We start from the raw sequence: 22,215 nt of genomic DNA, 5'->3' as shown, positions 1-22,215 counted from the left end.
GGGATTCTCCAGGCAAGGATACTGGAGGGGGTCGCCATCACCTCCTGCAGGGAGTCTTCCCGACCCGAGGCTTGAACCCGCATCTCTTACGTCTCCAGCATTGGCAGGCGGGTTCTTTACCACTAGCGCCCCTCTGGGACAACCAGTAGAGTGGAACAGAAATAAAACACACAGAAGAAATCGAACAACTGAGGAAGAAAATAAGCTATATTTTTTTTCACAGACCATCTGATCGATGAAGTAGCTACACTGAAAACGATGTATATAAAAAAGACCTCCAGGAGAAGATGTAGCAGAAGGGTCCGAGACGTCCACGAAGAAAAGGTCACAGCGATTCTGGTAGATGTGAAAAGATGCTTACTATCTGCTTCTATGCATACCAACACATCGAAGACATGTAACAGCCACACATCACTCTACTTAAATTTTTAGCTGCTCACTTGTTGAATTAGCTCAGTGATTCTTTTTTTTTTTTTTTCAACATTTATTTCTGTGACTGCATCGGGCTTTCATTGGGGCATAAGTTATCTCTCCTTGCAGCACGCTGTCTAGTTTTGGAACACCGGCTTAGCTGCTCCACGACATGTGGGAGGTCAGTTCCCCAGCCAGGGGGGATCCTTAGCCACTGTGCCAGCAGGGAAGTCCCTCAGTGATTCTCTCATAACGAATTTTTAATTAATAAAGGAAGAAACTTTAAGATTGAAAAAGTTAAAAAATGTTTTTAAAAAATATGGGAGGAGCAGCTCACATCCCTCTGTGGGAAGATTCAACCACAAAAATATATATATAAATATTGCAAAACCAATCTGTGTTTTCAAAAAATTCCAATTGAAACGCTGATGACTTTCCATGATGAGATCTTTGTCTTTGAAATTTATCTCCAAGCAAAACTGGGCAAGAATGCAGATGGCAGTATGGAAAATATTAAGAGACTTGCACGGCCATATAAAAATATGAGATTTGCGTTGTCATTAAAATATGGTGTAAAACACTCTATGATAAGCCAGAGAACAGACACTTGCAGGCGTATTTAATGTGAGCAAAACTTCTGATCGCTGGGGAAATAACACATCAATACCTGGTGTTAGAAAAAATGGTTCAATTGGTCAAAAAATAAGATTTTTTCATCTCATGCCTTAGAGCTAAGTGAGTTACAAATGTTCTCAGTTTTGATGTTTGAAAGTGAAAAATACCTTAAAAGCTCGGAGGAGAATATTTAATCTCAGAATGAAGCAGTTTCTAAACACAGCAAAAGCATTTTTTAAAAAATGAAAAAAATGAATGCAAGAGGGAAAAAATGAGAGATATTTTCTTATTTCTCAACCTACAAACAATTTAAAAATGCTGTCGTTTCAAAAACTGCCGTTCTGCAAACAAAATTGGAAAACAGGGTGACTAAAAATAGCAAGTATTTCTGATGCTTAGAACAAGTATTAATGCCTTGTTGTGTATTTGCGGTATTTAGGACATGTGGATGCCCTGTTAAATAAGTTATTGTCATTACTCAGACAGCAAAGTGTAAACAGCTCAAAAACCCATAAATAATTCTGTCATGAAATGGACAAGTTATGTATTTTGACTGTTAATGAAGAAGCATGAAAGAAAATACGCGGGTATCTTTGAGTATGAAATTAGGGGTTCTTAAAATGGGAGCAGTTCTTGGGCAGAACGTGTGGAAACACAGTATTTTTCTATGCCAGTTCAGTGGCAACAGAAATTGGAAAGCCTTGTAGGGTTTTGTAAGGCACTTCCAGAATGCTTGGCAAGAACCTTAAAAATGTTCACACCCTTCAGGGTTGCAGTCATCTATCTCGCGATTCAGAGATTTATGGGAGAGCCTTTGCAGAGACGGCCAAACACGGAAAATACCGTGAACGGCCACCAAGACAGGATTCAACTCTTAATGACATATGCATTGAATGGGGGTCTTAGTCTGACTGACGACATGGGGGGAACGCAAGTCATATTGTTCATGTGGGAAATAAATGCGCCGACCACTACATGTGCCTGCTGATTCAGCAGGCTTCAGCAATTGCTTCAGGCGTGTCCGACTCTCTGCGACCTGATGGACTGCAGCCCGCCAGGCTCCGCTGTCCTTGGGATTCTCCAGGCAAGAATACTGGAGTGGGTTGCCATTCACGTCTCCAAGGGATCTTCCTGACCCAGGGATCGAACCCGGGTCTCTTAAGTCTCTTGCATTGGCAGGTGGGTTCTTTACCCGAGTGCCACCTGGGAAGCCCTAATATCATATAGTTTGGTTTATAAACAGAACATATGTGTGTGTGTGTGTGTGTGCATGATATAATTGTTGCTCAGTCATTCAGTCGTGTCTGACTCTTTGGGACCCCATGGACTGCAGCACGCCAGGCTTCCCTGTCCTTCACCATCTCCTGGAGCTTATTCAAACTCATCTCTATTGAGTCGGTGATGCCATCCAACCATCTCATCCTCTGCCACCCTCTTCGCCTTCTGTCTTCAATCTTTCCCGGCATCAGGGTCTTTTCCAATGTGTGTGTGTATTTTTTTTTTTTTTTGCATACAATTACCAAAATCTGAACATGTTCAAAGTATTTTTTTCCCCTTGGTCCCTCATAGCTCAAACGGTAAAGAATCTCCCTGCAGTACAAGAGATCTGGGTTTGATCCCTGGGTGGGGAAGATTCCCTTGGAGGAGGAAATGGCAACCCACTCCAGTATTCTTGCCTGGAGAATCCCCATGGATGGAGGAGCCTGGAGGGCTACAGTCCGTGGGGTCGCAAACAGATGAGCAACTAACGGCTGAGCAACTCACACACAACACAGTATGATTGTGAACTTTTGTGTTTTTAGTTCCATTTTTCCCTATATTTGTTATTTATAGCTATTTATACTACAGAATAAGGCTTTAGAAAAACTCAGTCCAGTATGAGCTTGCCATGTGGAAACAGTAGAAACTTGGTCTTCTCCTCCCCAAAGTTCCCCCACCCCCGATCAGATCTGTGTTTTATTGTTGTTTAGTTTGCCAAGTCATTTCTGAGTCTCTGCGACCCCGAGGACTGTAGCCCACCAGGCTCCTCTGTCCGTGGGATTTCTCGTTTCTGGCTAATTCTCCAGAAACCTGGCCTCACGGTGGGTGGCCTTGTGAGCACTTTCCTGGTTTCTGCTGGAAAGACGTCAAGAAAGATCGCTTTCCCCCCATTTTGAAATGGACTCAGTGCGGTATTTTCTGTAGGAAAAATCTCAGCGGTTAATTTTTTTTTTTAATTATTAGTTTTAAATCCCGGCTTTGACAAAGAGTCTCACTTTCCAGAATCAACAAAAAGAAAATGAAACAGCAGTGGACAGTAATCCTGTCCCCTGACAATTGTGCTTTAAAGTTCCTCTTTTAACTAGTAATTTAAAATAGACCTCCCGCTCCTGCCATTGTCCAGGAAGAAAAATAGAAAGGAAAAGAAAAAAGTTTTTACATGGAATCTATTTTTATAATCATTGACAGAAAGATCTCGAGGAAGCCCATAAACTCCCAGCCTTCCCCCAGACCCAGGAAAACTATCACTGAATTATCTTGGCATATTTTGCAGATGCTTATATACCACAAAGACAAAAAAAAAAAGAGAGAGACTGCGGGAACCTTCACGGTACACAGGAAGTCTCTTGGATTTGTTTTGTTTTATCATTATTTTTAAAATCACGTTGCCAGAACTTAATGGAGAAAATGTGTTAGTCACTCAGTCGTGTCTGACTCTCTGCGACCCCGTGGACCGTAGCCCACCAGGCTCCTCTGTCCGTGCGATGCTCCAGGCGAGAATACTGGAGTGGGTTGCCATGTACTTCTCCAAATGGAGAAAATAGCCTTGCTTTTTTTTTTTTTTTTTTCCTTCCGAAAGCCGTGTGTGCGCGTTTATTTTTTACATAATGGAAAGTTGAATGAGGCTTCTCGCTATCAGTGCGTCTCTGCTCCCAATCTTTTATGACTTTGTAAAAATCAAAATACAGCTTATTCGTTCTGTTCTTTTGAAAATATTTGTGTGTCTGGCTGCACGGGGTCTTAGCTGAGGCACACGGGATCTTGACTTGCAGCACTTGAACTCTCAGTGGCAGCACGCAGAACCTAGTTCCCTGACCAGGGATCGAACCCGGCGTCCCCTGCTTGGGGAGCGTGGAGCGTCGGCCTTTCCAAGGACAGTGTGGAGGTCTCAGTGGTATACAGTGCCTGAAAGCGCTTTGCAAACCATGGCCGTTTTAAACCCGGGGGGGATAACAGCAAGAATTCTGGAAATAGCAATGCCTACTTGCATGCGTGTGCATGTCTGTGAGTCGATTCAGTCGTGTCTGACTCTTTGCAACCCCGTGGACTGTAGCTCCCACCAGGCTTCTCTGTCCTCGGGATTCTCCAGGCAAGAACACTGGAGTGAGTTACCATGCCCTTCTCCAGGGGATCTATCCCGACCCAGGGATCGAACCCACATCCCCTGTATCTCCTGCACTGCAGGCAAATTCTTCATCTGCTGATCCAGTTTCGAAGTATCCAAGTACATCTCACTGTGACTGTCTTTACTAGAAAATTTTTAAGAGGTGAGTTTTTCAGGAATGCTATGACCAATTACACCAAACTGGGTGGCTTAAAACAAGAAATTCATCCATCCTTGATAATAGATACCCATCTATTTTCATTGTCATGTAGCTAGTTAGCTAGCTGGTATCTATCTATCTACTATATATGTATGTATCAATCATCTGTCTACATTGCTATATTTCCATATTTTATCCATGCACCCATCCACACATCTAAATCTATATATCATATATTGTCTACCTATGAATCATATGTATCATCTACTATATAGTTATGTATCTATCATCTATCTTTCTATACATTCATCTATCCACATACCTATTTATCTCATCTATCATGTAGCTATCGTTATCTATCACATCTACCTATTTTCTGTCATCTTTATCATCATCTAGCTAGCTAGCTATTACCTACTATATATTTATGTATCCATGCCCCCTTGGTGGCTCAGCTGGTAAAGAACCTGTCTGCAATGCAGGAGCCGCAGGATCTGTGAGTTCAGTCCTTGGGTGGGGAAGATCCCAGGGAGGAGGGCACGGCAATCCACTTCAGTATTGTTGCCTGGAGAAGCCCCACGGACAGAGGAGCCTGGAAGGCTACAGACCATAGGGTCACAAAGAGTCAGACATGAATGCAGTGACTTAGCACACAGGCATGCATTTATGTGTCTGTCAATCATTTGTCCACCTATCCATCCATCCATCCACCCTTCTATCTTATATATCATCTATGTCTCCATTATCATCTATCTAGGTATCTATGTACTGTCTACCTATCAATCAATCATATCTATCTATACATACATGTCTATACATGTATCTGTCAAGCATCTATCCATTCATCTACCCACATACCTATTTATCTATCTGATCTATCCTATCATTGAGAGAGTCAACTCCTAGGCAGGTTGATAAGAAGTCTGGGGGTCCCCAAGGAGAGAGGGGTCTGGAATTCTCAAGGAGGAGGAAAGGACAAACTTTTTTTTCCCTTCTACATTCCTTAGGAATATATATCAATAATGTGTCCTGCTTGAGGACAGTTTCTGGAAAAAAAAAAAACAAAAACCTGGCTAATCCTATTATCTTAAAATGTAAATTACAGGAGTGGGTCTAGTAAGGTCTTTACAACCTCCAGACATTCTTTTGATTCACTGTAACAACTAATCAAAAAGTATATAACTCCGATGCTAACACTAGTGAGGGGGCGCTCTTTCTGCCCCCTTCTGATGCCTATGTCAGAAGCTTTCTCTATCTCTTTTATACTTTAATAAAACTCTGTTACATAAAAGCTCTGAGCGATCAAGCCTCGTCTCTGTCCCCAGGTTGAATTCTTCTCCTCCAGAGGCCAAGAATCCCGGCGTCTTTCGTAGTTCAGCAATAAACTTTCATCATCTAGCTATTTTGTATCATCTACCATATACGTATATTATATATTGACCAGATGGACGTGGGTTTGAGCAAGCTCCGGGAGTTGGTGATGGACAGGGAAGCCTGGTGTGCTGCAGTCCATGGGGTCACAAAGAGGTGGATACAACTGAGCAACTGAACTGATATATGCATATATCTATTAACCATCTATCCATCCATCCATCCACCGACACATTCATCTATCATCTATGTATCGTCTATCTAGCTATCGATGTATTGTCGATCTATCAAATTGTATTTACATAAGATCTCTCATGGTGGTTCTCAACTAAGGGTGATGGGGGGGCATTGAAAATATTTAGAGCCGTGAGTTGACTGCCACACACCTGGAGTGGAAGACGCTCCTGACGCGCCGTGGGTATAGCCTACAGATGCTGCTAAGCACCCCAGGACACACACCACGGCCCCCACCCCAGAAAATGACCCAGCCCCCAAAGTTCTTGCTGCTAATGTTGACAAACCCTGTCCGAGATAAAAGCGTTGGTCTCTGGAGCATGAACGTTTCAAGCAGGACATGTTGCCAACACATCTGGGGACCCTGGTACCCCATCTTAGTTACCTAGCACATCCTAAGGGCTGTGGGGTTACCCTTAAGCCCATAAACAAATTCATACACGAGACAGCATCCATGCTTCCCAGAACGGTGGGAAGCCAAGCTGCTTAGTTTCAATGACTGCTCTTCTTTCCAAATTGGTGGCATGGTCAAAACTCACCTTCTTCCCAAATATTTAATCTTGCTTTTTACCCGCTTCTCAGTATGGAAAGCCAAAACATGCATGGGACATGCACCCAAGATGCCTCTTTCCTAAAGAAAATTAGCTGAAGGGTTGCCATGACACTATTTTTTTCAGTCTTAATTTATCTTGGTTCAGATCAGAACTGTTTCCACCCTTTCTTCCTGTCAAAGGGGTCGCCAGAGCCACCAACTTGGACTCCGTTTCTTGGTAATAAAAAGAGTTGCAGAGAAAGGAGTAATTCCAGGGTGGTGGATAAAAGCAATTTTTAACCAATCTGATTTATTAAGATTTTTTTTTTTTTTTTTTTTGGATGTGGCCCACCATTTTTAAAGTCTTTATTGAATTTCTTACAATTCTACTTCCATTTTAGGTTTAGGTTTTTTGGCCCTGAGGCATGTGGGATCTACAAAGTCTTAACCACTGGATCACCGGGGAAGTTAAACCAACCAATCTGATTTAAAACTCAAATGCAACTCATGTGCTTTTGCCCTTGAAAAAATACCACTGTCATGACTGCTTGGCTCTTTGGAAAATATTATTTTATTATCCAATGTACATTATATGGGCCTTAAAAATACAGTAAAGCAGTCATGGAAATAACAGATCAACTTTCAGTGGCAGACAGGAGGAAAGCGATTTCCGAGCTTGTCCGGAAGACAGTGGGTTTATTCTCTGGGGTCACAACTTTGCTTTCTGTTCCGTCTCCTCTCATCTCTCTGCAACTCTCACGGGATAAACTTTATTATAAACAAGGAAATTCTATATGTCACTCCCTCCCCCACCCACAGGATCCGTGGGAACAGTAATATCTTCGTGGTTCATGAATTTGAAGGAAGATGAGGAAACTTGCTTCAACTGCATTTCCATGCCTGCCCTAATGTATCCAAGTCTTGTAAAGACCAATAATTTATTATTTTTAACGAGGCAGAAAGTACGTCTTTTGCTTTCTACTCTCATCGTCTGATTAGAAAGAAAAAAAATATATATATATAAAACACTATATAAAAAGTGAGTTCCAGGAAGAAAGCATTCTTATAAAACGAGATGTATTGTATGACACATGTACGTGGGTTAAAAAAAAAAATTAAATCTTTGTGGTTCTCAGGCCTTGTTGGGCAAAGTGGAATGCTGAAATAACGGAAAGATGGATACTCATTCTAGAAGGTTCTATTGTGTTGAAACTGCAGCAGGTTAACTAGGGGAACGCATTTTGCAGCCGGGTAGCAGAGGCATGGTGAATCTCTATGATTTATTTGCAGTGAGTGCTCCTCAGGGATCCTACAGACGCTGGTTCAAGCGGCAGGGGTGGCGCCCGCGACTCAGAAAATTGAGATCCGCACCCAAGTCCCGTGGAAAGCAAGACCAGGGCGCTTGGCATTCTGTAAACTTGTCACAAAGTCCTCCCCCCATCGTGGCAGACACCCCCTTACAGTGCATGCGGTGGTTTCCTCTCGTCATCAAGCTTCATTTTAACTTCCTAAGCGGTCGCAACACACTCCAGTATTCTGACCTGGAGAATCCCACGGACAGAGGAGCCTGGCGGGCTACAGTCCGGGGAGGAGGGGGGAGTCGCAGAGCATCCCCCACGACTGAGCCGCGAACACTTTCGCTTTCAGGCGACAGCCGTGGAGACCCCGCCGTCCGATTTGGCGTTTCAGTAGATGTGGACGTAGGTGGTCTTAGAGTCGCTGCCCAGGAGGTTTTTTGCAGTGCATTTGTAGAAGCCCGCGTCTCTCTGGCTGGCCTGCTGGACGGTTAGGGACCCCTGCGGGTGCAGGAATCTGTTGCCGTAGAGACGGGGCTGAGTCCCCGCGGTGAGATGCGACTTGTCGGGCAGCTCCCAGCTTATCTCGGCTTTGGGGATGCCCATGGCCATGCAGTTCATCTTCACGGTGCTGCCGGGGCGGGCGTAGATGACCGGCGTGGGCTCGCTGGTGATCCGCGGGGGATAGGCGATGACGATCACCGGGACGCTCACGGCGGCAGGGCCGTGTTCGCCCTCCGCCTTGCAGACGTAGGTGCCCCGGTCGAAGACCGAGGCGTCCCGCACGGTCAGGGTGCCGTTCTCCCAGAGGGCGAAGCGCCCCCGCACCTGGGGGCCGTCCAGCACCAGGCCGCTGGGCAGCGTCCAGGAGGGGCGCGTCCCGCGGGCGCCCGGGACGCAGGGCAGCCGCAGGGTCTCCCCGTTGACGATGCTGACCAGGTTGTGGTAGCGCTTGCTCGCCTCCGGCTGCAGCCCCACCTTCAGGGACACGAGCCTCTCCGTGTGGCCCGCCGAGTTGCTGGCCACGCAGCGGTAGGCGCCGGCGTCCTCGGAGGACAGGCCGCTGACGTGCAGCCGGCCGTCCCCCTTGTGGAAGAACCTGTGCAGCCGCTGGCCGCTCCGGAGCTCCGTCCCGTTGGGGAGGACCCACAGCAGCGCGGGCGTCGGGGTGCCCGCGGCCGAGCAGTTGAGACTGATGGTGTGGCCGGCCATGGCCGTGATCTTCTCGCTGACCGGGTCGTGGAAGACGGGCTTCTCCAGCGGCTGCAGGACCGTGAGCTGGACCACCAGGCGGGCCTCCCCGCCCTCGTTGCGCCCGATGCACGCCAGCTGCACCGAATCGCTCATGCGCAGGCTCTTGATGTCCAGCGTCCCGTTGCGGTGGATGGTGATGCGGTTTCCGTAGTAGGGGGCCGGCAGGACCACGCCCTCGGGGAAGGCCCAGAGCACCCGTGGCGCCGGCACGCCTTCCGCCCGGCAGTCGATGAGCTTGCGGCTCCCGCCGGGGGCCACCTCCCGCACCGTGGTGATGGCCTCGGGGTAGCCGTTGATGGTGGGCGGCTGCACGTGGACGTGGATCCAGACGGTCTTCCTGTCCTCGCCGCCGCTGTTCCTGACCACGCACGTGTAGTTGCCGCTGTCGGAGCGCTGGGCCTTCTGGATGAGGAGCGTGCCGTCCTGGTAGACCTGGTACTTGTCGGACGAGGCGGGGATGAGCCGGTGGCTGGGCGACAGCCAGGTGACCCTGGGCGTGGGCTCGCCTTGGGCCTCGCAGGCCACGGTGACCACGTCCCCGTAGGGCACCTGGATCACTGAGTAGGTCTTGTTGCGGATGGCGGCCGGCTCGCTCACCACCTTGACGCGCACCCGCATCTCGTCCTTGCCGACCTGGTTTTCGGCGAAGCACGTGTAGTCCCCTTCCTCCCGCGGGCCCACCTCGTTGAAGTAGAGCGTCCCGTTGTGGAACACCACATAGCGCTTGGCCCGCCCGCCGCTGTCGTCCGCCTGCATGAAGGAGTTGACCAGGCTCCCGTCCGGGAGGCTCCAGGAGATCTCCGGGCTGGGGAGCCCCGTGGCCAGGCAGTCCACCTTGAGGTCGCCCCCGTAGAGGACCCGGTGGTCGTTGGCTTCCTTGTGCTGGATCTTGGCGGCTTTCATGACCACGTTCACCTTGAGCGCCACGAAGTCGTCGCCCACCTTGTTCCGGGCGACGCACAGGTAATCCCCCGCGTCTTTGTCGGTGACCGACTTCACCACCAGCGTCCCGTTGGCGAACGCCTTGATCCTGGTGTCGAAGCTGGCGGGGAAGAAGAAAAGGAGGAAGAATGTCAGTCTCCCAAACGCTCTCTTGGCCTGGCTCGAGATCACCGAAGCAAGACAGAGACTTGGGGTTCTGAGGGACTACTGGGTGGTCAGGCTGTTGTTTATAGTCACTAAGGCGTGTTCAACTCTTTGCCACCCCGCAGAATGTAGCCCGCCAGGCTCCTCTGTCCATGGGATTCTCCAGGCCAGAATACCAGAGTGGGTTGCCACGCCCCTTCTCCAGGGGATCTTCTCCACCCAGGGATCGAACCCACATCTCCTGCATCGGAGGCAATCAGAGGCAGATTTTTGTACCACTGAGTCACCTACTCCATGGGATTCTCCAGGCCAGAATACCAGAGTGGGTTGCCATGCCCCTCCTCCAGGGGATCTTCCCCACCCAGGAATGGAACCTGCGTCTCCTGCATCGGAGGCAGATTCTTGTACCACTGAGTCACCTACTCCATGGGATTCTCCAGGCAAGAATACTGGAGTGGGTTGCCGTGCCCTTTCTCCAGGGGATCTTCCCCACCCAGGGATCGAACTCGACTTTCCTGCGTTGGAAGGCGGATTCTCTACTGCTGAGTCACCAGGGAAACTCCACCAGTACCCAAGACTGCCACTCAAGACGTCAGATGGTTTTTGCAGCCGAAAGGGGACACTAACCCAAACACAGAAGCAATTTATTTACCATGAATAAGAACTTCCCGGTGGAGCCTGCCTTCTGGCTGGCCTGGCCACGGATTCAAAGATGTGAAATGCAGTCTACGACATCAACCCTGTTAGTGTGTGCGTGTGTGGGGGGGCGGGGGGTGGTGTGTGTATGTGGATCAAATATTTGCATGCTGGCCAGTTCGGTGCTGAGGGTAATGATAAAATCAGATCAAATGCTACAGTCATGGACAGAATGAATATGCATTAACCTTAGGATGAGGTGAAATTTTTCCTAAAGAAAGCACTTTATGGACGATTTCTACCCTTGACAGTTCTCATGCGGCTGGACTCAAACAGGAAGCAAAGTAGCGACGCCATGGATCACGGAGGTGTGGTGATCGGAAGGGTTTCGATGCTAAGGTGGGATGCTTCAGAACTTGATGCTGTTGGTCTACAAGTTTCCTCTCTGGAATGTGTCAATGTCAATGTGCTCAGTGGTTCAGTCGTGTCTGACTGTTTGCAACCCCCATAGACTGTAGCCCGCCAGGCTCCTCTGTCCATGGGATTCTCCAGGCAAGAAGACTGGAGTGGGTTGCCATTCCCTTCTCCACTAAAGCTTACAGACCCTCACCAGTTTGTGCCTATGCTACATGCCATTTCTCCATGCAGTAGACCTACATTCACACGCTGCTGAGTTAATATGTAAGAAAAAAAAGTTTTTCAGCATAAAGGGGCAACACGGAAAGAAAGACAGAAATAGCTACCCTACATACGGGACATTTTTATAAACAGGTATTGGCATCTCCTCCAGCAGTGCAGAGCTAATGCTTTGAATAACGGGTTAAGACATTTGGGAACTTCCTACTTTAAGAGTGTCCAACATCTCAGTTACTTATAAATGATCATTCTGGCTTCTGTAGAGGGAACTTGAACATTCATCCCTAAATATTTCCTGCACATTGCATCATGCTCATAGCATGTATGGAATGGTTAATTTAAAAAAAAAAAATGCCTATGATGGAATACAACCTTAAAACCCGATTGCTGTTGTTGTTAAGTCATGGCTGACCCCTTAGAGACGCCATGGATTGTAGCCCGCCAGGCTCCTCTCTCCGTGGGATTTCCCACGGCAAGTATACTGGAGTGGGTTGCCATTTCCTTCTCCAGGGGGTCCTCCCGACCCAGGGATCGAACCCTCATCTCCTGCATTGGCAGGCAGATTCTTAACCACTGGGCCACCTGATCCTTGTTCATCAAAGCACCGATTGTGGTGGTTGAGTCGCTAACTTGTGTCCGGCTCTTTTACGACCCCATGGACTGTAGCCCGCCAGGCTCCTCTGTCCATGGGATTCTCCAGGCAAGAAGACTGGAGCGGGGTGCCATTTCCTTCTTCAGCAAGTCTCTCCGACCCAGGGATCGAACCCGGGTCTCCTGCAGTACAGGCAGATTCTTCACCGACTGAGCTATAAGCACCTATTGACAAGGGCCAAATAAACTGTCTTGTTGGCCAAGAGAAAGACAGTCAAGTCTATGTGAATCAGTCGGTCACTGGATAGCAGTGGAGAAGACAAAGATGCTTCAACGTGTCTTGGAGTCAGACTGCAGAAATGTATACAGTAGCATACGTCTGAAAAACATTTAGAAATGCCTATGGCAACGAATCTTAGTCTTGGTCACAATCAGAATCCACAGAGCAAGCCTGAAAAAGGTGCCTGGCTCCACCGCACAGGAGACTTGGCTTCAAGACACCAAAGTCCAATACCTCTGTTTTTTAAACAATCCCAGTGTGTAGGCGGGGCAGAGAGCCCGCTCCTTTATAAAACTCCCACGGGCCATTTAATGACACTTTTTTTTCCTGAGAATGTAATTAGTCAGAAGCTAGGAATAATGAAGCTACAGAGACCGTCGTTTATGATTTACAGCGAGAAGCTCTGGACCGCCCCCGTCGACGCTGGAATGACCATCCTTCATTTCAGCGTCCGTTCAACACTTGCCTCAGCCTTGCCAACGTCAGTGGAAAACAGGCCTCCACGTGGCAGGACACCGGCCCAGCTGGAAGATATTCTGGGGAAAACTGGGTACGTGGTATTCCGGATGGACTGTGCAAAAGTTCATGAGGTACCACCCAGCCGCCTGAAGTTAAAATAGACAGGCTGGGAGAATGCGACAGCAACCTTTTCCTGCATTGGAAGGAGGCTGGGCGTCCGCACAGAATCTTGGGTGCTGCTTTTTTTTTTTGGTCCTTGTCCCCGGGGAGGAACCCACACCAAACTGCCCGGCCCTGGAGGCTGAAGAGCCGGGGAGGGGGTGGGGTTTCAACACGGCGTCATGGGTGTGGCTTTGCCTCCCTGCTGCCAAACACTGTCTCTTTCCTCTGCAGCTGGAAACACTGAATAAGGAGACAGTGGCTTTGGAGGGGCGCGCCCAGGGTCTTGCAGCTTCAGCACCTAATGTAAGGGGCTGGATGACTGTCCATGGTGGCGTCTCCTGTGCATGGCGGGGTTTGGGGCAGCTCTCCTGGTCTGTACTGATTAAACAGTAGCATGTATGCATGGATGGATGGATGGATAGATAGACTGGATGGATGGATGAATCGATAGATGCATGCATGCAGGATGGATGGATGGATGGATGGAGGGAGGGATGGATGGATGGATGGGTAGATAGACATATGGGTGGATGGATGGATGGATGGATGGATGGATGGATGGAGGGATAGATGGATGGATGGATGGATGGAGGGATAGATGGATGGATGGATGGATGGATGGATAGATGGATGGATGGATGGATGGATGAATGGATGGATAGATGGATGGATGAATGAATAGATATAGATGCAGGCATGTATGGATGGATGGTTAGATGGATGGATGGATGGAGGGATGCATGGATAGATGGATGGATGGGGGGGTGGATGGATGGATAGACTGGATGGATGGATGAATAGATAGATGCATGAATGGATGGATGGATGGATGGATAGATGGATGGATGGATGGGTAGATAGACATATGGGTGGATGGATGGATGGATGGATGGAGGGACAGATGGATAGATAGATGCATGGATGGATGGATGGATGGATGGATAGATGGATGGATAGATGGATGGATGAATGAATAGATATAGATGCAGGCATGTATGGATGGATGGATGGAGGGATGCATGGATAGATGGATGGATGGGGGGGTGGATGGATGGATAGACTGGATGGATGGATGAATAGATAAGATGCATGAATGGATGGATGGATGGATAGATGGATGGATGGATGGATGGATGGGTAGATAGACATATGGATGGATGAATGCATGGGTAGATGGATGGATGGATAGATGGATGGGTGGATAGGTAGACGGATGGATGGATGGGTGGATGGATGGATGGGTAGATAGACATATGGATGGATGAATGGATGGGTAGATGGATGGAATGGGTGGATAGATAGACTGGATGGATGGATGAATAGACAGATGCATGCATGTACGGATGGATGGATAGATAGATGGATGGATGGATGGAGGGATGGATGGATAGATGGATGGATGGATAAATGGATGCATGCATATATGGATAGATGGATGGGTAGAGAGACATATGGATGGATGCATGCATGTGTGGATGGATGGATGGATGGAGGGAGGGATGGATGGATGGAGGGATGGATGGATGATGGATGGATGGATGGATGGATGGATAGATGTATGTATGGAGGGATGGATGGATAGATAGATAAGTAGATAGTCACTTAGGCTATGTCAGCATTTGTCAGCCTCAACCCTACTGACGCCTGGGGGCTGGACGACTCTCTTATGTGGGGCGTCCTCTGCACTGTGGGGTGTGGAGGAGCATCCCTGGTCTCCACCCATCAGGTCTAGGAGCAGCCCCCGCCAAGGTGTGACAAGCAGAAATGTCTCTGGATATTGTCACATGTCCCCTGAGGGCCAAGTCATTCCTGGTTGAGAACCACAGCTAGAGATAGATTGAGAGATGGATGGATGGATGGGTAGATAGACATGGATGGATGAATGGATGGGTAGATGGATGGATGGATGGATGGATGGGTGGGTGGATAGATGGATAGATGTATGGAAGGATGGATGGGTAAATGGATGGATGATGGATGGATAGATAGACGTATATATGGAAGGATGGATGGGTAGATACACATATGGATGGATGGATAGATGTATGTATGTATGTACGTATGGATAGATGGATGGATGGATGGATGGATAGATGTATGTATGGATGGATGGATGGATAGATAATTAGACAGTCTCTCACGCTAGTTCGGGGTTTCTCAGCCTCAGCACTACAGACACCTGGGATGGACGACTCTCTGACGTGGGCCATCCTGAGCACACATCCTCCACACCGTGGGGTGTGGAGCGGCACCCCTGGTCTCCACCCACCACATGTCGGGAGCCCCGCTTCCCCATTCCTGAAGTCACATCAACCAAAAACGGCTCCCCAAATTGCCCAAAGTCCCCTGGGGACAAAATCCCCCTTGGTTGAGACCCACTGCTCTAGATTCATACGCCTGGGACTCGGAGACAGGGCAACAAGGCAAGGTGCTTCCTCTTGTAGCCAAAATGAACTTTAAGGACTCCAGATGTGTGACCTTTGTGTATCACCATGTCTTTAATTTTTTTGTTTTTCCCTCCTTTCCTTCTGCTGCGGATACATTTTAACATCACGTGTGGAGCTCCTATGTGTTTTGTTGAGATTCGATTATAGAAAGAGAAGGCAAACTGTTTTTATCTATCCTTTTGTTGTTTCTGTTTAGTCCTTAAGTCCTGTCTGAATCTTTGGCCACCCCATGGACTGAATCCCGCCAGGCTCCTCTGTCCACGGGATTTCCCAGACAAGAACACTGGAGTGGGTTGCCATGCCCTTCTCCAGGGGATCTTCCCCATCCAGGGATCGAACCCAGGTCTCCCACATTGCAGGCGGATTTTTTACTTCTGAGCCACCAGGGAAGCCCAAGAATACTGGAGTGGGTAGCCTATCCCTTCTCCAGGGGATCTTCACCACCCAGGAATGGAATCAGAGTCTCTCCTGCATTGGAGGCAGCTTTTTCACCAACTGAGCTTCCAGGGAAGCCCATTCATTCCAGACAAGGAGTCGTTCCCTTTTCTGTCCGACCCCACGAACAGGTGTCCACCCCCAAATCCCAATCATTGGAAAAGACCCTGATGCTGGGAATGACTGAAGGCGGGAGGAGAAGGGGGCGACAGAGGATGAGATGGTTGGATAGCCTCACCGACTCGATGGACATGAGTTTGAGTAAACTCTCGGGAGTTGGTGATGGACAGGGAGGCCTGGCATGCTGCAGTCCATGGGGTCCCAGAGTAGGACACGACTGAGCGACACAATGCCAAGGGGAGACGGAGGGAGGTGCCCCAAGAAGAAAACTCCAAGGGGAGGCATAGGTAGGTGCCCGCGGAGGCGGCGCGCGTAGGTGTCCCCGGGAGCGCGCGGAGGTGCCCGGGGAAAGATGGCGAGTCCGGAGCGCCCCCATACGTACGTACCTGAAAAGCGCGTCGATCATCCGCTTGGACGGCAGCCTCCAGACGATGCGCGGCCAGGGGTCCCCGGAGGCGCTGCAGTCCAGGCGGAGGGTCCCTCCGTAGCGGACGTCGGTCCTCTGCGGCGAGGTGCCGGTGATGCGCGCGTTGGCGGCCGCGCGCTGCACGGTGAGCTGCACCGTCCGGCGCGCCGAGCCCACCAGATTGGCGGCCACGCACTCGTAGCGCCCGCTGTCCTGGGGCGCCAGGTTGCGGATGTAGAGCGTCCCGTTGGGGAAGACGAAGAGGTTGCCGTGGACGAACTGCGAGGGGCGGATCTGGGTGCCGTCGCGGAGCACCCAGCGCACGCTGGGCAGGGGCGCGGCGCGGGCCGTGCAGTGGATGTGAATGCTGAGGCCAGGCGGCAGCGAGATGTTCTCCGCCTTCTCCTGGTGGATGACCGGGGGCAGCGCCGCCACGTGCAGGCGGATGGCCAGGCTATCGGCGCCCGCCGCGTTGCTGGCCACGCACTTGTAGACGCCCCTGTCTTGGAACGACGCCTCCTTGATGCTCAGCGTCCGGTTCTCGTGTAGCGTGACCCTGCCCTCTACGGGGGACACGGTCTGCCACACGCGCCCGTCGGGGAAGACCCAGGAGATCTGCGGCGCGGGGGTCCCCTTGGCCAGACACTCCATGGCGATGGTGTCGCCCAGGTAGACGGTGACGTCCTTGTAGTGGGAGGCCAGGATCTGGGGCTGCTGCACCGTGACGGACAGCAGGACCACCATGCGATCGGCCCCGTGCAGGTTTTTGGCGGTGCACATGTACTGCCCGCGGTCCTGAACCTGGACGCTCCGGATGACGAAGGTGCCGTTCTTCAGGACCTCGAACCGCTGCAGTCTGGTGTTGGGGGTCATCAGAGCGCCTGGAATTCAAAAACACCTGCCATCAGCTGCGATGCACACAGCCTCTTTCCACAAGGATGGAATAAAGACGATTAGTTAATGCATCTCTTGCCTGCAGCCGCCCAGTCGCCAAGTCTTGCCCGACCCTTTGCAACCCCGCTGGACTGTTATCCGCCAGGTTCCTCCGTCCATCAGATTCTCCCAGGAAGGAACACTGGTGTGGGTTGCATTCCCTCCTCCAGGGGATTTTCCCGATGTAGGGATTGAACCTGAGTCTCCTGCATTGGCACTGAACCGTCAGGGAAACTCTTTAATCTCATTTCCCCTGTTTATGTCCAAACTGCAAAAAAGCCAAAGGCCCAACCCCCAGGACTTCCAATAATCTTCTCTCGCGTGCGTGTGTGTGTGCTAAATCACTTCAGTTGTGTTCAACTCTCTGTGACCCGGTGGACTGTAGCCCACCAGGCTCCTCTGTCCGTGGGGTTTCTCCAGGCAAGAAATCTGGAGTCAGCGTTAAGTATAGATACATCCCCTTGCTCTTGAACCTCCGTCCCACCCCCCGCCCCAGCCCGCTAAGTCACCACAGACCCCCGAGCTGGTCTCACTGACAGCTTCCCACTAGAGATCTATTCTTCACATTGCAGTGTATGTACAGGGTGTCATGAATATACACTCAGGCCGTGGAGAATTATAAGAGGTAAAAACGTCCTGTTTCCTCAATGCACACATTTTAAGTGGGAAAGAAAGAGATGGCGTAGCGCTGCGTGCCAAGGCGTGTCCAACTCTCTGTGACACCAAACGGCAAAGGCAAAAAGACCCACCCCCAGTACCTCCAGGATCGCCTGCGTGCCTGCTAAGTCACTTCAGTCCTGTCTGACTCTTTGCGACCCCATGGACTGCAGCCCAACAGGCTCCTCTGTCCATGGGATTCTCCAGGCAAGATTAGTGGAGTTGGGTTGCCAGGCCCTTCACCAGGGAATCTTCCCGACCCAGGGATCGAACTGGAGTCTTCTGCATTGGCAGGTGGGTTCTTTACCACTGAGTCACCTGTGAAGCCCTTTAATTGATCGACTTCTCCTCTTTACGTCCACACGGCAAAGAGCAAAAGACCCACCCCGCCAGTACCTCCGATATTCCTCCTGACTCTTTCGTGAAATCCCTGAATCAGGGTAAATGCCACCTTCACGCCTGGGCAGCGGGTATGCTTTTCAGAGAGGGTTCTGGAAGGTACCATGAGCCCCAGGGTCTCCCAAGGCGGCCTCTTTGTTCACTTATGTTACTGGAGAGGCAGCTCTGCTTTGCTCAGCCCCTGCCTCTCCGAGCGGACGCTCAGGTCCTCCTCAGGTGCCCAGGTCGGCGGCAGGGACGCTCCAGGTTTGCAGTCACCGTCCCCCTTGGCCCAGCCAGGCTCCCGAGAGCGAGGTTGGGCGGGTCATTCTCTGTCCCATGTGGCTGAGCTGAGCTCCCACACATGCTTCCAGACACCCCCACCTCTATAGCTGGGGGGCACCTATTCCTCTTTCTCCCCACCATCTGTGCACCCCAAGAGGCACACGAAAAGACGCTCAGCATCACTAATTATCAGAGAAAGGGAAATCAAAAACTACAGTGAGGTATCAGCTCACACTGGTCAGAATGGTCATCAATGAAAAAAAAATCTACAAACGATATTAAAAAGCAGAGACATTACTTTGCCAACAAATGTCCATCTAGTCAAGACTATGGTTTTTCCAGTGGTCATGTATGCATGTGAGAGTTGGACTATAAAGAAAGCTGAGGGCCAAAGAGTTGATGCTTTTGAACTGTGGTGTTGGAGAAGACTCTTGAGAGTCCCCTGGACTGCAAGGAGATCCAACCAGTCCATCCTAAAGGAGATCAGTCCTGGGTGTTCATTGGAAGGACTGATGCTGAAGCTGAAGCTCCAATACTTTGGCCACCTGATGCGAAGAAGTGACTCACTGGAAAAGACCCTGATGCTACGAATGACTGAAGGCAGGAGGAGAAGGGGGCGACAGAGGATGAAATGGTTGGATGGCATCACCGACTCAATGGACATGAGTTTGGGTAAACTCCAGGACTTGGTGATGGACATGGAGCCTGGCGTGCTGCAGTCCATGGGGTCGCAAAGAGTTGGACACGACTGAGCAACTGAACTGAAATGAACTAATGATAAATGCTGGAGAGGGTATGGAGAGAAGGGAACCCTCTTGCACTAGAACTAACATATGATACAGCAATGTGACTCCTGGGCATATACCCTGAGAAAACCATAACTCAAAAAAAAAAAAAATCCACATGCACCTAAATGTTCATTGCAGCACTATTTATAGTAATGACATGGAAGCAACCTAAGTGTCCATCGACAGATGAATGGATAAAGATGTGGTACACACACACACATATACACACAGTGGAGCATTACTCAGCCATGAAAAGGAACGCGCCTGAGTCTGTTGCAGCGATGTGGACGAACCTAGCGTCTGTCGTACAGAGTGAAGGAGGTCAGAAAGAGAAAATCAGATATCCTGCACATTAACGCCTGCATGTGGAATCCGGAAAGATGGGTCCTGAGGAGCCTGTTTGCAGGGCAGGAACAGAGATGCAGACGGAGAGAAGGGACAGGTGGGCACAGCGGCCGAAGGTGAATCGGGAGAATAGCACTAACATATACACAAGATCGTGTGTGAAATAGACAGAGAGAGGGCAGCTGGGGTCTAGCCCAGGGAGCTCAGCTCGGGGCTCTGTGATGACCTAGAGGGGTGGATGGGGGCTGGGAGGGAGGCTTAAGAGGAAGGAGATGTATGGATACTTATAGCTGATTCACGTTGCTGTACATTAGAAACCAACACAGAGTTATGTAAAGCAATTATATTCCAATAAAAAAAAAAAACCCAACCGGAGCTAACTAAGAAAGGAAAAGTGTAAGTCGCTCACTTGTGTCTGACTCTTTGCGACCCCCACGGACTGTATCCCACCAGGCTCCTCTGTCCATGGGGATTCTCCAGGCAAGGATACTGGAGTGGGCCACCATGCCCTTCTCCAAACCAAGGAAAAGCTGGCACTAGAAGCAGAATCCCGGTCAGGTGGAGGAAGATGCATGATGGTCCCGGGCGGGGGCGTGGCCCAGGGACACGCTACGATGGAACAAGGGACAGAGGACGCTAAGGACGAATGCAAAAGGGGTCTCTTCACTGGGGGGACACGCCTTCCATCCGAGGCAGAGTCCTTTCAGAATGAAAAGCCCCACAGTGTCCCCCTTGCTGGCTTTCTCCAGCAAATTCCTCATTAAATCATTAGGGAAGTCTTTGGCGTCCAGCGTGGAGCCTATCAAAGAGGCCAGTAATCTGCCTGCGCCCAGCGCCTCTTCTCACGACTGGAAAACGTCCAGCGTGTGTGAGATCAGCAGAGAACATTCAGCTGTCTCCAGTGTAACAGCGCCGGTCACTTCCTGGGCTATCTACACGCCAGATGGAGGGGAAAAAAAAAAAAAAAAACCCCAACCCTCTGAACAGAATCCAAGCCTGAAGGACACAGCTGTGCTTGAGAGAGACAGAAAGACAAAGAGGAAAAGGGAGGTACGTTCTCACAGACTGCAGGGCTGGAAGAGAGACGCAGATCTGTGGATACAGCGGGGCAAGGACAGGCTGGGACGAACCGAGAGGAACGCTGACATATATATATACCCTACATGTTTAAAATATAGAGCATGACTGGGAAGCTTCTGAATAACATAAGGAGCTCATCGTGGTGCTCTGCGATGACCTAGAGGGGTGGTCATCACGTTTAGTTCCCCGCGTCACCGTGAATCTGTTTGGACATCCAAGCAGATGGGTCGTTTTGGATGAAGCAAAGCGGTCTTTGCAGCAGCCCAGCCTGCCAAGTAGAGACCGTCATATGGCCCCTTGTTATGTGCGCTGAATTTTGTCCTTCCACCATCAATTCCTATGTTGGAGTTGGGACCCCCCCCCCCCCCCCACCAGAGGCTCAGAATGCAGCTGTGCTTGGAGACGGTCTTTAAAGAGGGGATGAAGGTGAAAAAATGAGGTCTGCGAGGGTGTGTCCTGATCCCAGAGGACCGTGGTTCTGATGAGAAGAGGAGATGGGGACATCAGACACAAGGATGGATGGCCGCGTGAGGAGGAGGCCGTTGACGTGCCGAAGAGGATTCAGGGGGGACCAGTCCTGCTATCACGCGACTTTTGGACTTCCAACCCCCCAAACGGTCAGAAAAGAGGTTGGCTGCTCCAGCCGCCCATGTAGGGTGCGCAGTGATGGCAGACGGGGCTGACTCATAGAAATCACAGCTCTACGTTCAAAGCAAACCAACGCCTGCTGAGCTCAGACCAGACTCCAGCGACCTTCCAAGCCAGTGGGAGGATGCGGGGGGTGGGGGGGACTTCCCCTCACCCTCCCTTGCCGCAAGCACCACGTGCCTTGCCGGTGACTTCTGTACCGAACCGTGCTGGGATAAGGCAAGAGGTTCCTTTGCGGAATATTTCTAAGCCTCAGGGTTTCTCGTCATTGTTCAGTCGATAAATCACATCTGATGCTTTGCAACCCCATGGACTGTAGCCCGCCAGCCTCCTCTGTCCATGGGATTCTCCAGGCAAGAATACTGGAGTGGGTTGCCACAACCTTCTCCAGGGGATCTTCCCAACCTAGGGATGGAACCCACTTCTCTTGCACTGGCAGGCAGATTCTTTACTTCCGAGACACCTGGGAAGCCCTAAGTCCCGGTTAGGAATGCTACGTGTTTCCACTGCTGCTTTGAAAAAAAGCACCCTTTTCATTTCACACCCTTGTTCATTTCTCACTCCCCCATCCCTGTAATGGGATACACCCATCAATAGATTCTCTGGA

The 22,215-nt window shown here is 50.1% G+C and overlaps 1 protein-coding gene across 1 annotated transcript in view; it reads right to left on the bottom strand.

The window, feature by feature from the left end:
* Positions 1-7,240: 7,240 nt before the first annotated feature.
* Positions 7,241-22,215, bottom strand: part of MXRA5 (matrix remodeling associated 5) — a 30,591-nt gene continuing 15,616 nt past the window's right edge. Inside the window, exons 6-7 of the mRNA XM_043895698.1 lie at positions 16,475-17,375; positions 7,241-10,278 (exon numbers count right to left, since the gene is read on the bottom strand). Of these exons, the coding sequence (XP_043751633.1) occupies positions 8,373-10,278; positions 16,475-17,375 (2,807 nt within the window). The 3' untranslated portion in view covers positions 7,241-8,372. The remainder of the gene's footprint in view (positions 10,279-16,474; positions 17,376-22,215) is intronic.

Source organism: Cervus elaphus, chromosome X, assembly GCF_910594005.1.
Source record: "Cervus elaphus chromosome X, mCerEla1.1, whole genome shotgun sequence".
NCBI classification, from domain to species: Eukaryota; Metazoa; Chordata; class Mammalia; order Artiodactyla; family Cervidae; genus Cervus; species Cervus elaphus.
This window is presented reverse-complemented; position numbering and strand designations above follow the sequence as displayed.